We start from the raw sequence: 22,376 nt of genomic DNA, 5'->3' as shown, positions 1-22,376 counted from the left end.
TTTTCAGTTTTTCTGGTAGGATTTGTGGAATATGACTTCTTACTCTAGTAGTTAGGGATGGCCAGGTAGTGCAGTGGCCTGAAGTCAAGAAGACTCATCTTAGTGAGTTCAAATCTGGCCTCAGACACTTACTAGCTATGTGACCCTGGGCAAGTCACTTAACCCTATTTACCTCACTTCCTCATCTGTAAAATGGACTGGAGGAGGAAATGGCAAACCACTCTAGTATCTTTACCAAGAAAATCCTAAATGAGGTCACAAAGAGTCAGACAAGACTGAAACAACTTAACCCAACTCTGTAAGCTAGAGTCTGAGTTTATAATTAGGTTCCTGTATTCATTGGCTTCTGTATTTTATGTACTTAAATCTCTTCCACTGACCAACTTCTTTATTTCTTAACCAACACAAAATCATTTTGATGAGTATGACTTCACAGTATAGCTTGAGATCTAGAACTATGAGGCCTCCTTATTTTTTTTTTAAATCATTTCCCTTAAAATTCTTAACCTTTTTCTTCTCCAGACTAATTTTATTATTTTAACTAGCTCCATAAAGTAATCCTTTGGTAGTTTGATAATTATAGCCTTGAATAAGTAATTTGGCTAGTACTGTCATTTGTATTATACTGAATTGGTCTACCTATAAACAATGAACATTTCTTTAATTATTTAGCTCTTTCTTCATTTTTGCAAAGAGATGTAGATGTATTCACATAGTATTCACACTTTTAGGTGTATTCACATAGTTCCTTTGTATATCTTGGTAGATAGACTTCCATATGTTTTATGCATTTGATATCCATCTTAAATGGATATTTTCCTATCTCTTATTGTTGGGTTTTGTTGGTAATATACAGAAATACTGATTTGTTTGAATTTATTTTATATTCTACAACTTTGCTTAAGTTATTGTTTCAATTAATTTTTAGTTGATTCTCTAGAGTTTTCTAAGTAGACCATCACATAATCTGCAAAAAGTGATCATTTTGTTTCTTATTCATTTATGCTTATTCCCTGAATTTCTTTCTTTTGGAGAGGAGGGGCTTGTTACTGTAGCCAGCATTTCTAGTTATAGCACAGTGTCTGATATAGTAGCTTTCAATAAATGTTTACTGACTGGATGATTATGCCAAATAATAGTGGTGATCATGGACATATATACGTGTGTTTGTGTGTGTGTGTATTCCTTACCATGTTAAGGGAAGGTCCATTCCACAAACAAGTTTTGAGCTTGTCCTCTGGCCTTAATAAAATCTTCTCAAACTAATACCATCCCCCTTAATCACATAACTTCAACACTTAAGTTTGCAGTCAGTTCAGTAGATCAAACAGATTTATATACGTCATCTGGCAATTATTGTGCATGCAATGCATAAGAGGGTGCCTTGTCTTGTTAAAATTAAAATGTTATTATTCCAAATTCATAAAACTAAATAAATGTCAAAGAAATTAAATGATAAACTTTCAAATGATTTTTTTTATGTTTGCAGCATTTATACTTCTGAAGTTATTAAAGCTTAAAACAGCACTAAGACTTTTGGTATGTTCCATAGTATCTTCTTTACATTCCTGTTTTTGGATGGATTTGTGCCAATTATATCAAGTCCTGCATTTAAAATAAACAAATGTATAAGATATAAACAAACAAATGTATAAGGTGTGGTCCTTGTCTTCATGCAGTTCACAGCCTTGCAAGAGAGTAAGATAAAAACACAAAAAAATTCCACTGTACATAAGAGAAGTTGAGGGGTGAAAAAACCCCAAAATTCTATGTGAGATCAGGGAGAAAAGCCGGTAACTGTCTACAAAGTAGACTGAAGTAGCCTGGGGATTCAGAAAAGAGAGAGGTTCTTTTGGGTGGGTGCTGGATCATGGTGGGCCTCAAATGATAGACTAAGGAGGGAAACTAAGGGACTGATTGTATGTTTACATTAACACTAATGAATCCAATCTCCTCTCCTGGTCAGTTTGCACATGAAATAGCTTGTTTTGATATGTATGTCCCCTCAAAGCATCTTTGTTTGGAGAAGGCAGCAGGATATGACGGAAAGCCTACTCGATTTGTAGGGAGTTGACGGCCTTGTTCCTTCCTTGTCATGAGCCCTGTTATTGCTTTTCATTGGACCCCAGTTTCTATGTAAAATGAAGGTTTGGGGTTATAGTGGGTTTTTAACCTGGGATTGACAGATCCCCTCAAAGACAATGCATAGATTTCAGGAGGTCATGAACTCGGATGGAGAAAAAAAATTCATCTTTATTTTCATTAAACTCAGACTAAAATTTAGCATTTCCTTCCTTCAATTATTTAAAACTGTTATTCTGAGAAGGGGGTCACAGACTTTCCCAGCTTGCCAAAGGGGTCCCTGATACAAAGAAGATTAAAGAATCCTTGCCCTAGAGGATCTTGAATGTCCCTTTGCAACTATATATCCTGTAATCCTAAACCACACCATCCTTTTATTCTTTCTGTAACCCTAGAGTGCCTGGTAATGTGCTGGATTCACAAGTAGATCCCAAATCACAAGAAGGGAAGAAAGGAAAGAAGGAAAGAAAAAAGGAAGGAAGGAAGAAACAGAGGAAGGGAGGGAAGGATGAGGGAGGGAAGAAAAGAAGGGAGAGAAGGAAGGAAGGAAAGGAGGAAGGGAATGGAAGAAAGGAAAGGGGAAGGAAGGAAGGAAGGAGGGAAGAAGGGAGGGAGAAGGGAAGGAAAGATGGATGTGAAAACATTTATTTATGCCCTTCAGTCAATAAGCATTTATTACATACCAGGCATTGTGCTAAGCACTGGAATACAGAAAAAGGCAAAAAGCATGATCACTGACCTCAAGGAGCTCACATTCTAATGGAGAGACAACACTGAAACAGCTATGTACAAACAAGATATATTCAGGGCAAACGTAATCTCCATCTGAAACATCCTCTATATTATTCTGGGCCAAACTGTGTGAGGACTCTGAATGGGGGACCCATGGATGACTTCAGGAGAGTTGGATTTCTTGACATTCTGGGATGTTGGCCACTTCTTGCATCTACTTAAGTGGCAAATTAAGATAAATAATACAATTCAACACCCATTTATTAAGCTCCTGGGCCTTGGGGGATTAAGGAGATACAAAGTTTAGATAAACTGTGGGCTGCGGCTTCATTACAATAATAGCTCACATTACTTTAAGGACTGAGAAGTGATTTGGCACAGTTACGAGAGAAATGAAGATTCAGGAGACCTGAATTCAAATTCTACTCTCTGACAATAACTAATCTGACCATGGGTTGATCGGTTAATTTTTAAGCTGCAGGTCCCTCATCTGAAAAATGGGTACAAGAACATTGCCCACCTACCAACGTAATATTGAGGTCGATGGGAAACAAGTACTTCGTAAATTTTACAAGCCGAGTGGAAATACGCTCTCCCTTTCCATAATAATCCTGTGAGGTAGGCTGCAACCTCTGGGGCTCACAGTTCCAAGAGGGGATGAGCTACAATTCTTAAGTAACTATAATACGCAATAATACATAGTAACTGAGGGTAGAGAACAAAGTGCTTTGTGAGTGCAGAGTGAAGACAGCTCCCCCACGAGAGGCGACTTGAACATTTCTTCCTATTTTCAGGCACTGAAAGAGCAAAGGAAGCCCCATCCCCCTTGCTGACATTCCATTGGGAGAAAATGTTGCTGATACACTGCATTTTTGTGTGTGCGCCTAGGGGCAGAAGGACTTTTCTTTTATCCTGGGTCTTGAAGTACTGCGGTAGAGGGTGAGGATTTGCAGTCCCAATAATCTGGTTCAAATCCCATCTCTGACACCTGGCTGTGTCTTAAAACTCCTCGGGTCTCATTTTTCTCATGTTTAAAAAAATAAAAGATTTTCCACCACATGGAGTGGTTGTGAGATCAGATGAAATCGTCTAGGTAAGCCGTAACGCGAAATAGATCAGAGAATTATAGATTTAGAGTTGGGAAAGTACCCTAATGGACATTTAGCCCCACCCTCTCATTTTATAGTTGCAACTGAGGCCCGAGTTGGCTATTATTACTGTTATCACTCCCCTCTAAAGTCCTCTGCCTATGCCTCAAGGCTTCGAGGTGGCTTTGGGGTCTTTAAAGTTATGCTAGTCAGGGAGAAGAAATCTAATTTACTATTATATATAGTCCTTTACATATTCTGTCCCTACAGATATTTATAGTGGGCATACACCAAGGGGAGAAAGGAGAAGTCCCTCCTCCCATATGTAGGGGACTTTCTTAGGTGTCCAAGAGTGGAACTGCTTATGACTGAAAGGAACCACACAGATCATAGAGAGAAGACATAGAGGAAATCAGAGAAAGAGGCTTTGAACAGTCCTACTAGCAGCAGGAGGACAGAAGGGAATTAATAAGAGATGTAAAGATACTGTTGACATCAGGAATCCCAATCTCTGGAGTAATAATATAAATTGGGAGGACTGTTGGGAAGTGGGGGCAGGGCAGGGGTGCTTGACTGTCTATGGACTCATGTGCAAGCCTTTCTCATATATTTGTTGAGTAAATAAAACCTAGTCCATTCTTAAAATTCTTGTTAGCCCGAATACTTTTGGAGGGCTAAATTTCCTTCTTGAAATATTTTCAGAATTATCCAGGTTCTGAAGCTCTCAGGGTTTCCCAGAGTAGGATTGTCCCCAGGTTCTCCTATCAAGATAAATTTTCCAACAATATTACTCCTGATTCTCTCTTTGACTTGTCTGGAGCTCTCAAGATGGGACTTTGTCCCCATCACACCATGATACAGCCCTTTCAATAGAATATAAGCTCTATGAAGTCGATGATGATGTCATTTTTCATCTTTGTACCCTCAGGACCTAGGCACACAGTTGTCGCTTAATAAATGTGTTAATTTCCAGTGTTAAGTCCTCTCACATCCTACCATGTTGGAAAGCTGAGTTTGGGCCAAATGATGGAGTATAAACCAAGGACCAATCCAGCTAATGTCAGTGAGAATCTTCTCTGGGTTGACAAGGGGTGACAATCATGGTTCTTTTGCTGTAGGGGGTTCCTGGTCCATGTTGGAGAAAGGACTATGCACACGTAGGTTCTCAAAATAAGAAGTATCACCCTCGTTGATGATTTCACAGGTAGTTGCTGGATTACAGTGAGTAACCTCTTGATCTAGAATTTCTTGGAACGAGCAGAGATGTCACATCACAGAACCTCAAATACAGAAGAAACTTAGGAAGCCCGTGGTCCAACCTCTTCATTTCACAGATGAGGACAATGGGAAATGGGAAATGATGTGCCTCAGTTTCTTCTTCTGTAAAATGGAGGTAATAATAGCACCTACCTCCCAGAAGCAAATGAGATAATATTTGTCAAGCACTTTGCAAACCTTAAAATGCTATAAATTAGGTAGCTACTATTACTATTATTACTAAAATTTATATGGTACTTTAAAATATCTTATTTGATCCTCACAACAACCCTGGGAGGTAAGTGTTATTATTATTATTATTATTATTATTATTATTAGGCAGACAGTGGTAAAGTGACTTGCCCATGGTCACCAGGCTAGTAAGTGTCTGAGGCCAGATTTGAACTCAGGTCTTCCTGGGTCTAGTACTCTAGCTTGTGCCACTTAGTTGCCTCTAAATGCTAGTGATAATGATGATGATTGTTGTGGTGGTGGATATGATGACGACAGTGTGTCCAAGTTCACACAGCAGACCAGGATTAGAACCCAAGACTCCATACTACCAGCTCAGCGTTCTTCCCACTACATTAGGCTGAATACAAGCCTATCAATACTATTTTAAAATCGCTGAATCTGAGAAGAGCTGGAAGGGAACTTCAGAGTCTGTAATTTAAACTTTTAAAGGTGAACATAACCATAAAGGATATTTTCCTTCATCAAGCTAAAGAAACTCAAGTAAACTCACTTTTTAAACCATCACATTTACACAATAAACAATCACATTTGCAAGGTACTTTACATGTTATCTCTTTTGATCCCGAAACAATCCTGGCAGGTAGAAGCTATTATTATCCTCATTTTACAGATGAGGAAACTGAGGCTACTCACTTAATCAGTGTCTGAAGCTGGATTTGAACACCTGTCTTCCTGACTCCAAGCTCAGCACTCTATCCACTGAGCCCTAGCTTAACTATACTTTAAAATACAAACTTTAAAAACACTACACAAATTACTAAGAAAAAAAAATTGGAGCTATTAAGGTGTGTCTGCATTGAGCATCCAGCCTTCTGACCCTATGCAACATTCTGCAGTGTGCTGGGAAGAGGACGAGATTTGGAGTCATTGGACCTGGGTCTAAATTGCTTTTGCAGCTCACTAACTGTACGACCTTGACCAAGCAAATCACTTCTCTCTGGAACTCAGTTTCCTCATCTGTAGACTAAAGGTTGGCCTAGTTGTTCTCCTAACCCTCCCCACCTGAATCCTTAGGGCCGGCCAGAGTTTTGGTGTTCTCAGCATCTTTCCAAGGCCTTGTTCTACAATGTTTAAACAGATGTACATTAAGGAAAAAAATCCCAAAAAACAAAAAACACAACCCACCAGAAATGCTGCATTTAAACAGCATGCAGTGATTTCATCCTTAATCTTGGCCACAGTTACTTGGCAAAGAGACAGTATTGCAGGCCCCTTTGAAAAGGCTGTCCAATGTTAGTCTTAAGGGACATCTTTACCTGGTTCCTCACTGTCCTCATTGACCTTTAGTGAAAGACTATCTCTGCCCAGCAATGGATTTTTGGCTGATCCCAGGGGAAGGCCCTTCAGACAGATTTCGCTGGGCTGGATAGAAGGAGCCCCTAATTGGGCCAATGAATCATTCTGGGAAGCTTCGGGGCTAGACACAAAATAGATAAAAAAAAAAATAAGGGGGGGGTGGTGGAGAAGAGAGCCAGGATCTTGTATCGTGCGTATGGCTCCCCTCGAGTTTCTGGCTGGAGGGATTCCTTCCCTTCTCCCCTCCCCCTCCCGCCTCCCCCCCAGCGCCAGCCAACCAACTAACTGAAATGACCAAACGATTTGGCAGGCTCCGGGGCGAGCACATGCTGCCGCTGCGGCTGCGGCTCGGGCAGCTTCAGTGCGCGCAGCGCGTCCCAGGGGCCTGCCAGATCTCCGGAGCGCTCTATCTGGGCTGGCCGCCGGGAGTCTCCCGCGCGGGGAGCAGGGCGGGCTCGGGCTGCCCGGCAGGGGCCCGGAGGGGAAGAGAGGGGCGGGCGCTGACCTCGTGGAGCCGCTGCAGCCACCCCACGGTCGCCCCTGGAGGAAGCGGAGTGGTGACCCGGCGAGGATGGCGATGGCGCTGCCGCTGCCGCTGAGCCCGCAGCCAAACTTTGCGAAAGGCACACATGGACAAAGTTAGCTGCCGCGCCGGAATAAAAGAGCGGGCGGGCTCTGGGAAGGGGGGCGAGGCAGACTCTCCGGCGGCGGGGAGCGCTCGAGCCGGCGGATTAAAACCCATTAAAGATATATTTATTGCCAAAGCGTCCCAGGATCTCCGGGGCCAGAGCAGGAGAGCAATCAGCTCCTTCCCCGCAGCGCCAATCACAGCCTAACGGAGAGGGAGGAGCGGGGGGAGGGGGGAGACGTCCCTAGCGAAAACACACTGCTCACACTCACTCGCACACTCACACTCACAAGCAAGGAGACACAAACTTTTGCGAGCGGATCGTCTCTCGCTCCGGGACCCCCCCCCCTCCCGCGCGCCGGCCGGGAAAGACGCTGCGCCCCGGACACTCGGTGCATGGAGGCGGCTCCACCGAGGACGCAGAGAGCCCAAAGCCCGGGAGCAGGCGCCGGCCTCAGTGCGGAAAGCCTGGACTGCTTCCCCCGCGGACGTCCGAGCGCCCCATGGACAAGAGGAGCGAGCTGGAGAAGGAGCCCCCGATCTCCCGTAAGCAGCGGCTCATGGCAGCCATCGCGTCCGGCGGCGAGAGCCTGGGGACGGCTGCCCCGGGGGTTGGAGGCGGCGGCGGCGGCGGCGGTGGCGGTGGCGCCGAGAAGCCCCCCAGCAGCGGCGGCGGGGGCTCGGCGGCTGCTCCGCTCTCGTGTTTCATTTGCGGCGGGGGGATCGGCCGCGGCAAGGAGCTGAAGCTGCAGGTAAAGCAGCCTGCTCCGGGGCGCGGAGAGGCGGCCGGAGCCGGGGCCGGAGCGGCCGGGCCCGGGGGCAGCCTGCAAGCCCAGCCCTTCTTCCCCTTCCTGCAGCAGCAGGAGCCGGCGCCCGGCGCCCGGGAAGTGTCCCCTGCGGATGGCTGCGTGCTGGTGTGCGCCGTGTGCCGCTGCTTCCTGGGCGAGCAGTGGGCAGCGTTCGAGCGCTCGAGGACCCCCGTGGAGAAGCGCATGTACTGGCTCAAGAGGCCCTACCAGTGCGAGGCGGGCGGGGGCGCTCCGGGCCGCCGCGCAGCGGCCCCCCAGGAGTGGAACCTCTCCTACGCCCTAGAGCCGGGCGAAGAGGACGAAGACGAGGACGACGACGAAGGGGAGGGGGCTGGAGGCGACGGCGGCGCCAGGAGGGGCGCCCGCCCCCCCCAGGAGGAGGCACACGACTCTGATCTATCTTCCCTCTCGGACACAGACCACCTCTCAGAGCCAGAGCCCGCCCCAGGCCCGGCCCCCAGGGACCAGGGCAGCCCAGGCTACGGCCCGCCCCCGCCTAAGGAAGCGGGCGGGTGTCCCCAGCTGCTCAAACCTCCTTCAGCCCCTCCCCAGGGCGTCCTCCGCGGACCCGGGACAGGGGTGCTCATGGGGCGATTCAGAGAGTGGCCTCCCTCAGCAGTACCCCCCACACATACTGGCTCAGATAATCCCATCCCTGGAGAAGGGGGTGTGGAGGGGCCAACTGTGCAACCCGATCCTGGGCGCAAAATGGGCACCAGGAGGAAGAAAAAAGGAACAGCAAGGCACTGGGTCCCCGAAGACAGCCCCAGTGTCCTGCGGGGCATTCAAGGCAACTGGCGGGGACCACCTTTCCATGGCCCCCCGGGAGATGGTCCGAAGAATAACATTAGCTTCTTGGCTGCCAGCCAGGGGCGGGCATCCCAAACCCCAGGTCCCAAGCAGCTTCCCGAAAGTCACGGGGGGTATTGTACCTCTGAGGAGGGTGAGATCAATATCACCAGCGATGAGGAAGACCAGAAGAAGCAGACCTTCCCCAACCCCTGTAGTCGCTGGGAGGTTGCCCCAAAAGGTGGTGGCCTGGCCGACAAGGAGAATGGGAGCAGCAGTAATACAGTGTCCCGAGACCCCTGGGCTCCTGGCCCAGAGAACACCTGCTGCTACATCTGTGGCAACCTTCTAACCCTGGCCTCTCAGCACCAGATTCATGTTCAGAAGCAGGAGAAGACTTCCCAGGCCCCTTTCTTTCCTTTCCTGTGGCTGCATACCCCACCCCCTGGGGCCTTGCCTATCACCCCTGGGGGCAGCACCCTGGTGTGCTCCTGCTGCTTCTCCTCCCTCATGCAACAGTGGCAAAGCTTTGAACTGGCCAATGTACCGGTCCTGCAGAGGCTTTATGTGGTGCCTCTGAACCCAGGGATGCCTTCCAAAGGGAGGAGGCCTTTGAAGGAAGAGGGAGCCCCTGCTGGCCCTCAGCAGGAGGCCTGCTACCTCTGTGGGGAGGACTGTGCCCGGGATTCCCGGACAGTGCCCACCAGAATCATCAACGGTAGTGCCAAGAACACTATGCATTTCCCTTTTGTGAATCTCCTGCCTTGTCCGCCCAATGCTAAAGGACTTAACAGGCACTGGGAAGTCCACAGCTGCCCGAAGTGCTATGGGGTGCTGGAAGACATTTGGTCCATGTATAGGGCTTGCCGGAATGAGGAGCTCATAAACTCAGTGCAGAGTTTCCTGGGGAGATACCATCAGGTGTTTTCAGCCACTGATTCAGGGGGGCTAGCAGTACATCCCTCAGTGAAAGGGGGCCCATTGTCGGTGTGCTATATCTGTGGGGCTGAGCTGGGGCCTGGGAAGGAGTTTCAGCTCAATGTGAACCCTCCAAGTCGCTTTGGGGAGAAGGAACCTTTCTTCCCATTCCTTACAGTCTATCCTCCAGCCCCCCGGGCCAGGCCGGCTGATTCCACTGGGCTGGTGGCCACCTGTGTGCTCTGCTACCATGACCTGCTAGGACAGTGGCTCCAGCATGAAGGGAGAAGCTCCCACCACCCCATCAGCGCCTGGTCCCGTCAGTACAAAGTGGAGACCTTCGTCTGCTTCTTCTGCCAGCAGGAGAAGAAGCGATGCCTTGGATTAAAAGCTGTGCGGGTGGCCCGGCTGCCCATGTTCCTCTACACCCTGAGAGCCGGGCACAGTCTGCTTGTAGATGATGGCAAGCATCTGATCATCGGGGCTTGCATGGAGTGTGGCACCGTGGTGTTTGCTGGCAAAGCTCTGACCCACCCGGGAGTGCTGGTCAGGGCCTCCCCGGCTGCTACACAGAAGGTAGGCAGTTATCTCACACGTCCTCCTCACTCTTTCTTCCTGACTCTGGAAAAATGATGAGGGAGAGGGAGGGAAAGGAGGAGAAGGGAAAGGTCGTGTTCTCTGCCTCTCAAGAGAGCAGGGAAGCTTTGCTTAAGATTGGTGGAACAGAGTGCTCTGGTTGTCTCTTGTGGGGAAAAGATGACAAAACAGTTGTCCTGGTGTCACTAGGTCAGAAAAGTTTTAGAACCATCGACTTGTTGAAGCCAGGAAATAGAGGGAATCAATTCCAGGGGCTCCAGAGCAAAAAGTGGTCCCGTTAAAGAGTTTAGGTCTGACCCCAGAACAGTTGGTATTGGAATCTGAAGTCAGGTATGTGGCCATTAGAACCTGTTAAAAGGAAAGAGCATCATGTCTCTTGTGAGCATTCTAGCAACATGGTAAGAGTTGTGCAGGTCACAGCGAGGTCTCAGCATTTGCTGTCTCTGAAACATAGCCATCAGATAGAACTCTGGGGCTGGGGTGGAGGTAGGACGCAAAGTAGGGGATACAGAACGTGTTCTTATCTCAAAAGAAAGCAGCCCAGGAGGGCCACTTACATTGCTCAGTTGGGTAAATGGTGCCTGCCGTCATTGAAATTAAATTATGATAGTGCGTAGTTTTAAACAAATGTTGTTAAGTCTCTAAAGCTTGTCTTAATTCTCTTTGGCCTTGCCATCATCCATCTCTAAAGGAAAGGCCTGATCTACACTTGGAGCATTGAGCTGCGGAGTTGGTTAAGTGGAAGTTGGGTTTTTGGTTTTTTGCCTTGAAATAATTTCCCCATCCATGTGAAAGGGTTCTATGCCAATAACATGCTTCCAACAGTCTTTGATGTGCATGTCTATCTAGGTGGGGTCCTTCCTTGAATGTTACACATGTGCTGTACATCTCTGAATGGGCATGCCATAGGATGTCCCATAATGCAAATATAGTTGTTTTTTTTAACTACCCCTTCTCAATTTTGATATTTGGTGCCTTTGTTCTTACCCTAAACCTGGTTTCTAGTTGTCTTTTGGAGACTTGTGTGGTTTGCTAAAAACCATCATGTTCCCTCCAAAGCCGTGTTTGGACATTGTGTTTTCAATGAGATAGACGTTGAACTCTCCCATTGGCTACTGTGAATCGCACAATTTGTAAATTCCTGGAAGCTTTGGAACTACCAAAGTGAACTCTTGCCCTTGGTTTTTTGGAATTCGGGCCAGAACAGACTCAGAAGGGCCACCAACAGGCCCTAACTGGTCCCTCAGGCAGGACTCGGAGGAAGCTGGGGTTTGTACTCAGTTCGAGGCTCCACCCACCTCCAGCTCTCCTCCGAATCCTGGGGTGACCCAACAGTTTGTAGGTCATTTAGGGATGTGGAGGATTTCTAAGGCTTGGCTGCAGCTCCTCCCTCCTTAATCATTATGCTCTTTTATGATTCATACACAAGCAAGATGCCATGACAAACATGAATTCCCTCTTGAAGTTTTTTTATCAGTCAACAAATACTGAGCACTTGCTATAGTCCCAGCATGGTACTTTAGGGGATGGTTTGGGGCTTTGAGGGAGATGCTCAAGTCAGGTATCGTGATGCAGGAAGAAGGGAAATGAACTTGACTCGTCCCAGCCCAGCCCTGTGTTGTCTCAGGCAAGTCAGTGAGGAGACCTCAGTTTCCTCATCTATAAAAGAGGTAGTTGAATTAGATGATATCAAAGGTCCCTTTCAGCTCTAGATTTATGATATCAGCCCTTCTCTGAGAATTTGTTTCCTCATCTGTAAAATGGAAAGGATGATGCCTAAGCGCCTTACTTCCCCGGCTGTGTTTCTAAGTTATGGTCCCTACCTTGAGGGGCTTATGTTAGGGAGTTAGGGAGATGACTTTCCAACAACTGGAGGACAATTCAGTGTTAAGGGAGTTTAGGGGAGAGGGTGATTGGTGCGGTCTGGGGTTATTATGAAGCTCTGGGGAGGGCTTCCTAGATAAGACTGAACCTAAATTGGACCGTGAGGGATGTCTAGCTTTGGATAAGAAGAACTAGCATTTCTATAGAACTTTCAGATTTGCAGAGAACTTTACATGTATTAACTCATCTTGTGCAGTTTAATTCAATAAACGTTTATTAAGTGCCTGCTCTGTGCTAGGCACTATGCTAAGCCCAGAGGTACAAAAAGAAGCAAAAAAAAAATCCTGGCCCTCGAGGAGCTTACAATCTAAAGTTAACATCCATATAGCACTTACTATGTTGCAGGAAGCATTTTATAATTACTATCTCATTTGACCTTCACAGCAACTCTGGGAGACAGAAGTTCTATTACTATCCTGATTTTACAGATGAGGAAACTGAAGCAGAGAGAGGTTAAGTGATTTGCTCAATGTTACAGCTAGTAAGGATGAGATTTGAACTCAAGTCTTCCTGAAGCCAGGCCCAGCACCCTGTCCACTGTGCCACTGAGATGCTTGAAAGAAAAGGGGAAGGGTGCTTGAGGATGTGGGGGACATATGCATAGAGGAAAGACTGAGCAGGGCATGTTTTAGAGATGATAATAATAACTATAATATATGATAAATATAAATATAAAATAGTATATATTTGTTGTGGATATAAATATATACTATTATATGATATATGACAATATATCCTGTAATAGTATCTTACCCATATATTATCTTAATATAAAGATTTAATACATTTATTTAACTATAATATATAAATAAGTAGATGTACTATAACTATGATAATATCTATGTAGTATTTTAAGGTTTGCAAAATCTTTATGTACACCAGTGGTATTGAACTCAAATAGAAACAGATTCTCTTCTGGCTTTTAGAAAACCACAAACTAACATTATTTATGTTTTGTTAGATTTTTATTTTGTTAAACATTTCCCCATTTCATTTTAATTTGGTTCAGGCTGGAGCAGGTTGTGTATAAACTGACCTGGCCAGAGCAGAAGAGATGTTGGGGGAGTTCTCAGAGAGAAGGTTGGAGTAAGTAGGACAGAGCAAAGTTATAAAAAGCCTTCAATTTCAGGTAGAGGGTTTGCCTTTTACATGGTAGGCAATAGGGAGCCAGAGCCAGAATCTGAGCAAGAGGTCTTGTAATGAAAGCAAGTTTTTCCAAAGACTAATCTGGCTGGCCTGTGCATATGTAGTGGATTGAAAGAAGACACAACCAGCAGAGACCAATAGTGAGGCTGTTGAGGTAATCCTGGTGTGACATGTTGAGGGCTTGTGGAGAGGAAAATTGAATCTACAAGGTTTTTTGAAGCAAGAAAGGCAGCTGTAATAGGGGGACAAAGAAGGGGAAAGAAGCAGACGTAACTCTGAGATTCCTAGCTTCAGGACTGCTTTGAGGACCCATGATTCCCTGGCCATATGTACTCCCTCACCCAGTGTAGCTAGTGGCCCTTCCATGTCCTGGTTGGTGATCATGACGAGTTATTGCATTGAGTGAAGCTGGTTCTGGAAATGGCAATGCTCATGTGGATGCTTCTGGAAGGTCCATTTCCAGTGTTCAGGAGCTGCAAATAAAACTGTTCTGTTACTCATCCTCTCTGAAATGAATTTACAAGTGATAAAATCCTTTTGGAGAAACTGAAACATTATAACAGTCATAATCAGTAGCATTTGTAAAGAACTTGAAGGTTTGCAAAGCACCTAACATCTCATCTGATCCTCAGACCAACACTGTAAGGTATGTGCTATTATTATCCCGATTTTATTGTTGTTGTTCAGTCCTATCCTGCTTTGTGCGACCCATTTGGGGTTTTCCTTGGCAAAGATACAGGTTACCATTTCCTTCTCCAGCTCATTTTACAGATGAGGAACTGAGTAGGCCCAGTGCTCTATCCACTGTACTGCCTTGCTGTCTCATTTTACAGACAGGAAAACTGAGGCTAAGAGAGATTAAGTGAGTTGCCCAGGGTCACATAGGTAGTAGCCATCTAAGTCCTGATTCAAACTTGGGTCTTCGTGATTCCGAGTCCAACGCTCTAGCATAGGAAGGGACTTTGGAAAGAGACTATCTAGCCCAGCCCTATCTTGTACAGATAAAGAAACTGAGTTTGTAGTTGTATATGAATAAGTTCAAATCTGGCCTCAGACACTGACTAGCTGTGTGACCCTGGACAAGTCATTTAACCCCATTTGCCTTGGTTTCCTCATCTGTCAAATGAGCTGGAGAAGGAAATGACAAACCATTCCAGTATCTTTGCCAAGGAAACCCCAAATGGGTTCACAGAGTCAGACATAACTGAATAGAGTCACAGAGAAGCTAAGTGACTTTCCTAGAGTCACACAGCTAATAAGTTTCTGAGGTGGGATCTGAATCTAGCCTTCCTTCTCTCCAAGTCCAGTCCACTATCCCACAAGCCTCACTGCTCCCATTTATAATCTCCTTCACAATTTAAAAATCACCTTCCTCCCAACAACCCTCTGAGGTAAGCAGCGTAAATGTTATAAGGCCCATTTTACAGATGAGAAAGCTAAGGCTGGGAGGCATGCAGCAGAGCTAGTGCTCTGAACTTGGGGCTCCCACCCCCAGGCCCAGAGCTCTGCCCACTTAACCACACCACCTCCCTGGAGCTGTTCACCTAGACAGGACTTCATTCATTCATTCATTCATTCATTTCTTTATTTTTTCCCATGGCTGACATCACCAGGCAAAGTGCTCAATGTATTATTGCCACAGGCACCGAGAACAGGTGCTGCTGCTGTTCCCCTCTTAAAAAAAAAAAAAAAGAAAGAAGGAAGGGAAAAAAAAACCCAACCCCCCTGACACATGAGCTGTTCCAGAGTTCTCCTGTCATCACTCCGCTGTCAGGGCAGATGCACACATCTGCTTCCTGTGCTTTGTGCAACATCGGCTATCTGCAGACACAAAGCTCCACGTTTCTTGGAGGCTTCCATATTCTCTCCTCTGCACTGTTCTTTTAGGTCACTGGGGCCTGACTGTTGGCACTGGTAGGAAATCGTGGAAGGAGCCGTGGACCCCTGGTAGTGGGCATGAGGGCGGAGGGGAGAGTTGCAAAATCACCGACCACCAGATTGCTTCTTCCTCTCCACCCCGCCCACCCCCAGCCCCAAACTGGGATCACCCCAGCTGAGCGGGAGCTCCAGACTTGTTTTGGCAAAGTGGCAAGCCATCTGCTGAGAGACCAGCAACTGAACAAACTTTCCAGATGAAGGCCTGTCCCAAATCTGGAGGTGATTTGGGAGGTTTGGGAGGGAAGAAACGAAAGAAGTCAAAAGCTCCCAAAATAAACAGCACCAAGAACAGCAGGAGGGCTTGTGAGGGCTGGACACTTTCCAGAGACCCTAATGTGTACACTACCTGGTCCTTGGCTTTTTCCCCATCTTACGTTCCTCCTTCCACTTCACACAAGTGTGCTCTCTTTGGCTTTTGGTATCTGTGGAAAAGTTGTAGATTCTGGATGAGTTTAACACTTTCTCACCTTTTTTTTCCCCTTGAATATAATGGATTCACTGCAGTTGAATTCAGCAAGTAGTTCTCAAGCACTTTCTTTGTACAGGCTAGGAAGACAAAGATTTAAAAATAATAATAATAACACACGGTTCCGGCCTTATGAGACTTCTGTTCTGAAAAGAGAAAGCAGTGATTTGGGCAATGCTGTATTGGCCAAGAATTGAATCCAATCCTCACCCCACTCCTCATCCCCAGAGGAGAATTCTGCTGTTAAACCACGGATATTTAAATGATCTGATCTTTCCTTATGATGCTTCAGAGATTTAAGACTACTAGATCGTAAACTCCATTAAGGCAGGTACAGTGCCTGTACTGAATATTGTATCTTTCCTGGTACGTAACACAGAGGCCTGTATACAGAAGGTGCTTAACACATCTTTATCATTACTTCTTGTTTGTAAGGATGGAGTTGCCAGTCTTTTCTTCCTTTGGTTATATTTGGAAATATTTCCCTGTAGGAGGAGATAGTAGTGAATAACATTTTACACCCTAAGTGAATACTTTTACACTCTAAGCGAAGTCCTTTGAAATTTTTTGACTCCATCTGGGGGGTAGAATCAAAATAGAGGCTGTATGGTGTGGTGGACAGAGTCCTCAAGTGGGCATCAGACCTCGGCCATGAACTCTTTGAGTGATGTTGAAGAACTTCTGTCTTCTCTTTGTTCCTTATCTGTGAAATGAGGCTAATATTACTTGGATCATAAGATTGTTGTGAGGATCAAATGAAAATAATGGATGTGAAAGGACACTGTGATCTTAAAGCACCATATAAATGTAAGATCTTATTAGCTGTAAATGAAGATGTTGAAACTGATGTTCTCCCAGGTTCTTCTGAGCTCTAATATTCTGTAGTATAAGGGCCTTTCTAGCTCTGACATTTTATGCTCTATGGTCCCTTATGGTTTTAATATTCTCTGTTCTAAGATCTCTCCCAGCTCTAACACTCTATGTCGTTAAGTCCCCCTGGGCTCTGACGTTCCGTGTTCTAAGGCCCCTTCTGGCTCTGACATTCAGTGTTCTAAGGTCTCTCCAGGCTTTGACGTCTAGGTGCTAAGGTCTCCTTCAGTTTCCCCAGCCTACTAAGCCCTATCAAATAATCACTCAATCAGCAACCCTTTATTAAGCACCTGCTATGTACCAGGTACATTATTAGGTACTCAGGCTATAAGGACAAAAAAGAAAGCAATCCCTTCCTGAAAGTATCTCCCATTAGAATGAGGAGACTTACATGCACACACATACATGTATTCAAATGTTTCTTTTGGACTAGATGTGTTATTTTCACTGTTATGGGGAATTCCAGATGAGGAAACTCCCTTCTCCATTGAAGATTAGCACCTTTCCTGCAACTTAGAGTAGAAGAGAATTGTCAAGAGCCCTTTGAAGATAAGTAATTTGGCCAAAGTCACATAGCCAGTATCTGTCAGAAGACTGGAACTCAGGTCCTCTTGACTCTGACCACTACATCAATACTTCTCATATAAAATGTATACAAAATATATACTATAAAGACATACACATATAATATATAAGGATAGTTTGAGGGAGCACTATTAACTAGGGACAGACGTTAGGAAAAGAATGCCCAAAGTGTCTTATATCCTTAAAAAAAAACCTGACTAGAACATACTATCCTTGCTAGCTATTGTTTGGTATAGCTGTCCTCCCTTTCTTAGTCAAACTTCTAGGAAAAGCCATCTACATTCAGTGCCCCCATGTCTTCTCTTCTAGGTGCTCTACAACTGATTTCCAACCTCATCACTTAAATAAAACTCTCTCAGAAGTTACCAGTGTAATTGTAATTGTCTTGTAATTGCCCAATCTGATGACCTTTTCTCAATCCTCATTCTTCTTGACCTCTCTATAGAATTTTCCTTTATGGACTGCTCCTCAATCTTGCTTTTGATGCTGCAGCTACCTCTTTGCACTCCTCTTTCTAGTTCTGTTGTTTCAGTCGTGTCTGACTCTTTGTGACCTCATTTGAGGTTTTGTTGGCAAAGATAATGGAGTGGCTTGCCACATCCTTTTCCAGATCATTTTGTAGATGAGGAACTGAGGTCAACAAGGTAAAATGACTTGCCCAGGGTCACATGGCTAGTAAGTGTCTGAGGCTGGGTTTGAACTTATGAAGATGAGTCGTCTGGACTCTAGGTCTGGCACTCTATCTACTATGATACTACCTAGCTGCTGCACAATGTATCCTACCAGGTATCATTTATCCCCTGCTTAAATACCCTTGAGGAGAGGGAACCCACCACTTTTCTAGACAGCCTACATCTTGTGACCAAATCTTACTTACTTCTGTCTCCACGTCTCTCACATACATCCCTTTCTCTCCACTCTGATAGTCATGATTTTATCACCTCTCACCGGGATTATTATAGTAATTATCTATAAGGCTTCCGTACCTCATGCCTCTTTCCACTCTAAACCATCTTCCACATAGCTGCCAAGGTGAATTTCCTAAACTCAAGAGCTGACCATGTCGCACACACACCACCACCACAACCCTCTACTGGATGGTAGTACCCCAGGATCAAATAGAATTTTTTTGAGCAGTTAGATCTCTTTGTAGCCTGTACTCTTCCTGCCCTTCTGGTCCTCCACAAACTCTGAGATACAATTATACTGGCCAGCTTGCTGTTCTGTACACATGATACTTCATGTCCCATCTCCTTCCCTTTCCACTGGCCATCCCCCATGCCAAAAATCCACTCCACTACTCCCCTCCCCCCTTCATCGATGAGAATCGCTGGTTTCCTTGAAGACACAAACAGGTGAGTCACTTCTTCCCTTTCTATAGGAAGTCTGTTCTGATCTTGCTCAGCTACACAGTCAAGCGGCATAATGGATAGAGCTCTGAGCCTAGAGTCAGGAAGACCTCAGTTCAGATATAGCTTCAGACACTTACCAGTTGCATGACTGTAGGCAAGTCCCTCTACTTCCATTTGCCTCAATTTCCTCAACTGTAAAATGAGGATAACAGCAACATCGACCTCACAAGGTTGTTGTGAGGATCAAATTAGATAATATTTATTAAAAAGAGCATAACATGGTGCCTGGTACATAGTAGGTGCTAAATAAATGCTTATTCCCTTCCTCCCAAGCTTCCTTGTTCTCATTTTGTATGTATCATGTGTATACCTGTGCATGTTCACGTAATCACCCATTAGAATGTAAGCTCTTTGAGGGTGAGAACTGTTTTTACTTCTGTCTTTGTATTCCCATCACTTAGCACAGTAACTAACACTCAGCAGACATTTCATCAATGCTCTTTGGTTGATTCTAAGGGGCAACTATGAAGAGAGAGTGCATTTCAGGTGAGGGAGGGGAAGCCTGTACAAAGGCACAGCCGTGGACGTGGCGTGTGAGGAATAGGAATAGGGCCAGTGGCTGGACTGCAGTGTGTGGGAAGGCTGCGAATGTAGGTTGTAGCCAGACTGTGGAGGGCTCTAAATGTTATGAGTTTGTATTTAATTCAAGAGGTACCAAGCAGTCACTACAGATGATTGAGCAGGTGAGTGACGTGGTCAGACCTATAGATTACACATGGAAAAGTGAGAGAGAGACAGACAGACAGACAGACAGACAGATAGACAGAGACAGAGTCAGAGACAGAGGGAGACAGAGAGACAGACAGACAGAGATAGAGATACAGAGAGAGAAGAGAGATGAAAGAGGGGAAGAGGGTGAGAGAATGAGAAGGGAGGGGAGGGGAGAGAGAAAGAAGGAGGGGGAAAGAGAGAGAGAAACAGAGAGAGACAGAGAGGACAGAGAGGAGGGAGGGAGGGAGAGAGAGAAGGGGTAGAGTGTGAGAAGAGAGGGGAGAGAGAGAGGAGGAGGAGTAGAATAGATATTTGCATAACACTTAAAGTCTTTTATAGATACATAGATAACCTGTTTGATCCTCATAATAACCTTGTGGATTGACCACTTTGACCCCTAGAAAACCGGAAGTTGGGTTTATGCTTTTCTTCTCTAGAAAGGAGCGGTGTCATGGTAGGATAGGTGGGATGACAGACAGCATGGTTTGGTTAAAAGAGGCTTGTATCTGAACTCCTATGATGATATAAGTTCCAATCCAGGCTCTGTTACTTACCCCCTTATATGGTCATTTTACAGCTGAGAAAACTGAGGTCTAGCGTGAGGTGCCCAAGGCCAGATGATCTCAAAGGACCCTTCCAGCTCTGATGTATAAAATAACTCTATGACGCTTTGCTTCAGGGAATTCATGACATCTCTTCTGTCTCCTGGAAGTGGGAAACAAGAAGGAGAGTGGGAAGGGGACTGGAGCCAAGCTGCAGGACTTGTCTTGGGAGGGAGGGAATAAGCATTTCTATGGCCCCTCCTCGGTGCCAGTGGGGGCAGGAGGAGTGGCCCTTCCTTCCTCACTAGCCACATTTCCACCTTTCGATTGATGGGGCCTAAACGGTCACCCTTAGAGTTTGTTTCCTTGGGTCTCTTTGGAGTTCATGAGTTTGCTATTAAAATGTCCCCTGAACCAGCATGTTAAACTGTTACCAGCTCACTTCCTAGCCTCGAGTTTAGGGCTTGAGGAGAAGCCACCGGGGAGTGGGGTGCATTGTGGGGGGAAGCCGAGCTGCTGCACAGCCGAGTCACCTACCTTCCAAATCCGCCCGGGGCCGGCCCTGTTCCCAGGGCTCAGAAGGAGCCAGAGTGTCTTTCAGGGAGGAGCCACACAGTCTTGTGAGCATGCCAGAGCATTGTGAGAGCGCCTGGAAGCGAGGAGGGGACCTCCTGGGTGAGGTGGGGGAAGGATGAAGCCGTTGCTGCCTTAACCTTGGGGTAAAGCACGACTTCAGTGCTTTCCCCCGGCAGCTTCGGAGGCAGCCCTCGGTGTCACCCACTCTGTGCCCTCTGCCACTCAAACCTGCTTTTTGGGGGAAACCTCACTGGAAATCTGTTCTTAGATTGGGTTTCATCAGAAAGATGCCAGCAACCTCATTTGAATGGAATGAACAGCACCATGAGTCAGTGTGTTGGCTGAGGCAGCCATCCCTCTCTGGAGCTCCGTTCAGCCTGCAGCTGCGGCCATGCCCGCTACTGGGGTGCAGGATGGTGACGCTGTCAGCTGTCACCGGTCACCAGCCAGCTTCAGTGGAGCTAGTGTGGAAGGGGAAGAGGGCTGCCTTACAATGGGAGGAGCAAGACATCTCAGAGTTCTATTCTCTCTGCTTACTAACAGATATCATTTACTTAGCAAAGACTGGCTGGGGATGAAACCTCCTGTAAATTCTCCAATTGTGGTGGGCATCTCTTATCTCTCCTATCTCCTTGCATGGTGCTTTACCCTTAACCTTTGAGTGTGTCATGGGCACTCTTGGCAGACATTCTGGTGAACCCTTCTCAGAATCATGTTTTTAAAAATCATAAAATAAAATACTTGGGATTCAAAGGAAACCAGTTATACTGAGGTGGCACCAAACCTGAATTCAGGGAGACCTGAGTTCCAATCTGCCCTTAGACACTTACTAGATATGTGACCCTGGGCAAGTCACTTAACCTCTGTTTGCCTCAGTTTCCTGTAAAATGGGTATGATAATGGCATCTACTTCCCAGAGTTGTTGTGAGGACCATTAATAATTGTAAAAAGCTTAGCACAATGCCTGGCAAGTAGAAAGCATTATAAAAATGTTAGATACTATTATTATTATTAAATAGTAACTATAGAAATATATTAAAAACAAGTTCATGGGCTCTAGGTTAAAAACCTTTACTTATGTGAAATTTAAAAAGAATCAATAACAGTTCACTAGTTGGAACATTCAAAATGACAACTTCTTAATAAAAAAAAAGTGTATCTTTTCAAATACTCCTTAACAGCTCTGATGAGATGTCCCAAGTTATTCTGGCCACTTTTTTCCATTTATATATCTTAGAATATGCATCTTACAATATTAGCTAATAGCTGAGGTTTATAGAAAAGCTTTCCTGAATTGAGCTGGTCAGTAAGCAAACACTGATTGAGCGCTGCATATGAGGCAGTGTCCTAGGGAATCTGGGGAGGTGGGGAAGAGAAGGGGCAATGTACAGAAATAGAAGATTTTTAAGGACCTTTCAGCCTAACTGCAGAGACGAAGCCTAGCTATATACACCCATGCATGAAAAGACAATTGGCCCGCCATAAGTTTGTTCATCCACTTGGGTCCATTAGCGTCCCATGGAATGGGAGGGCGGAGCCACTGAAAATCAGCCCCAGCTATCTTTTGCTTGTCTCTTCCATTTCTGTCAAGACAACTGATACCCTGCTGAGTTTTTGTCCTCCTGGTTGGCTGCCTGTGGGCCTTTGGAATCCAGGCTATCAGCCTGATGGTCCAGCTACACGAGGGAGTTTGTAATAAGGGCCAGATGAGAGGCACACATTATGTCCCTTTACCAGCTCTGTGTGTGGGCAGGGTCACTTCCTTCCAGCCTCAGTTTCTTCCTCTGTCAAGTGA

The 22,376-nt window shown here is 45.7% G+C and overlaps 1 protein-coding gene and 1 long non-coding RNA gene across 3 annotated transcripts in view; one reads left to right on the top strand and one right to left on the bottom strand.

Moving 5' to 3' along the window:
- Positions 1-8,079: 8,079 nt before the first annotated feature.
- Positions 8,080-22,376, top strand: part of GSE1 (Gse1 coiled-coil protein) — an 804,746-nt gene continuing 790,449 nt past the window's right edge. The window contains 1 exon segment of the mRNA XM_020989231.2: positions 8,080-10,430. Within this exon segment, the coding sequence (XP_020844890.1) occupies positions 8,331-10,430 (2,100 nt within the window). The 5' untranslated portion in view covers positions 8,080-8,330.
- Positions 13,159-20,963, bottom strand: LOC110210343 (uncharacterized). Of its 2 annotated transcripts, none has more exons than XR_002325083.2 (4): positions 20,543-20,963; positions 20,018-20,168; positions 15,887-15,965; positions 13,159-13,954 (listed from the first exon to the last, which is right to left on the bottom strand). It is a non-coding gene; the product is annotated as an uncharacterized LOC110210343 (long non-coding RNA). The 2 variants fall into 2 exon arrangements; XR_013484303.1 differs by lacking the exon at positions 15,887-15,965 and adding an exon at positions 15,766-15,841.

The sequence above is a fragment of the Phascolarctos cinereus genome, unplaced genomic scaffold, assembly GCF_003287225.1.
Source record: "Phascolarctos cinereus isolate Bilbo 61053 unplaced genomic scaffold, phaCin_HiC Scaffold_2;HRSCAF=192, whole genome shotgun sequence".
In the NCBI taxonomy this organism is placed as follows: domain Eukaryota; kingdom Metazoa; phylum Chordata; class Mammalia; order Diprotodontia; family Phascolarctidae; genus Phascolarctos; species Phascolarctos cinereus.
Note: the sequence above shows the minus strand (reverse complement) of the source record. Positions and strands in the feature narration are given on the sequence as shown.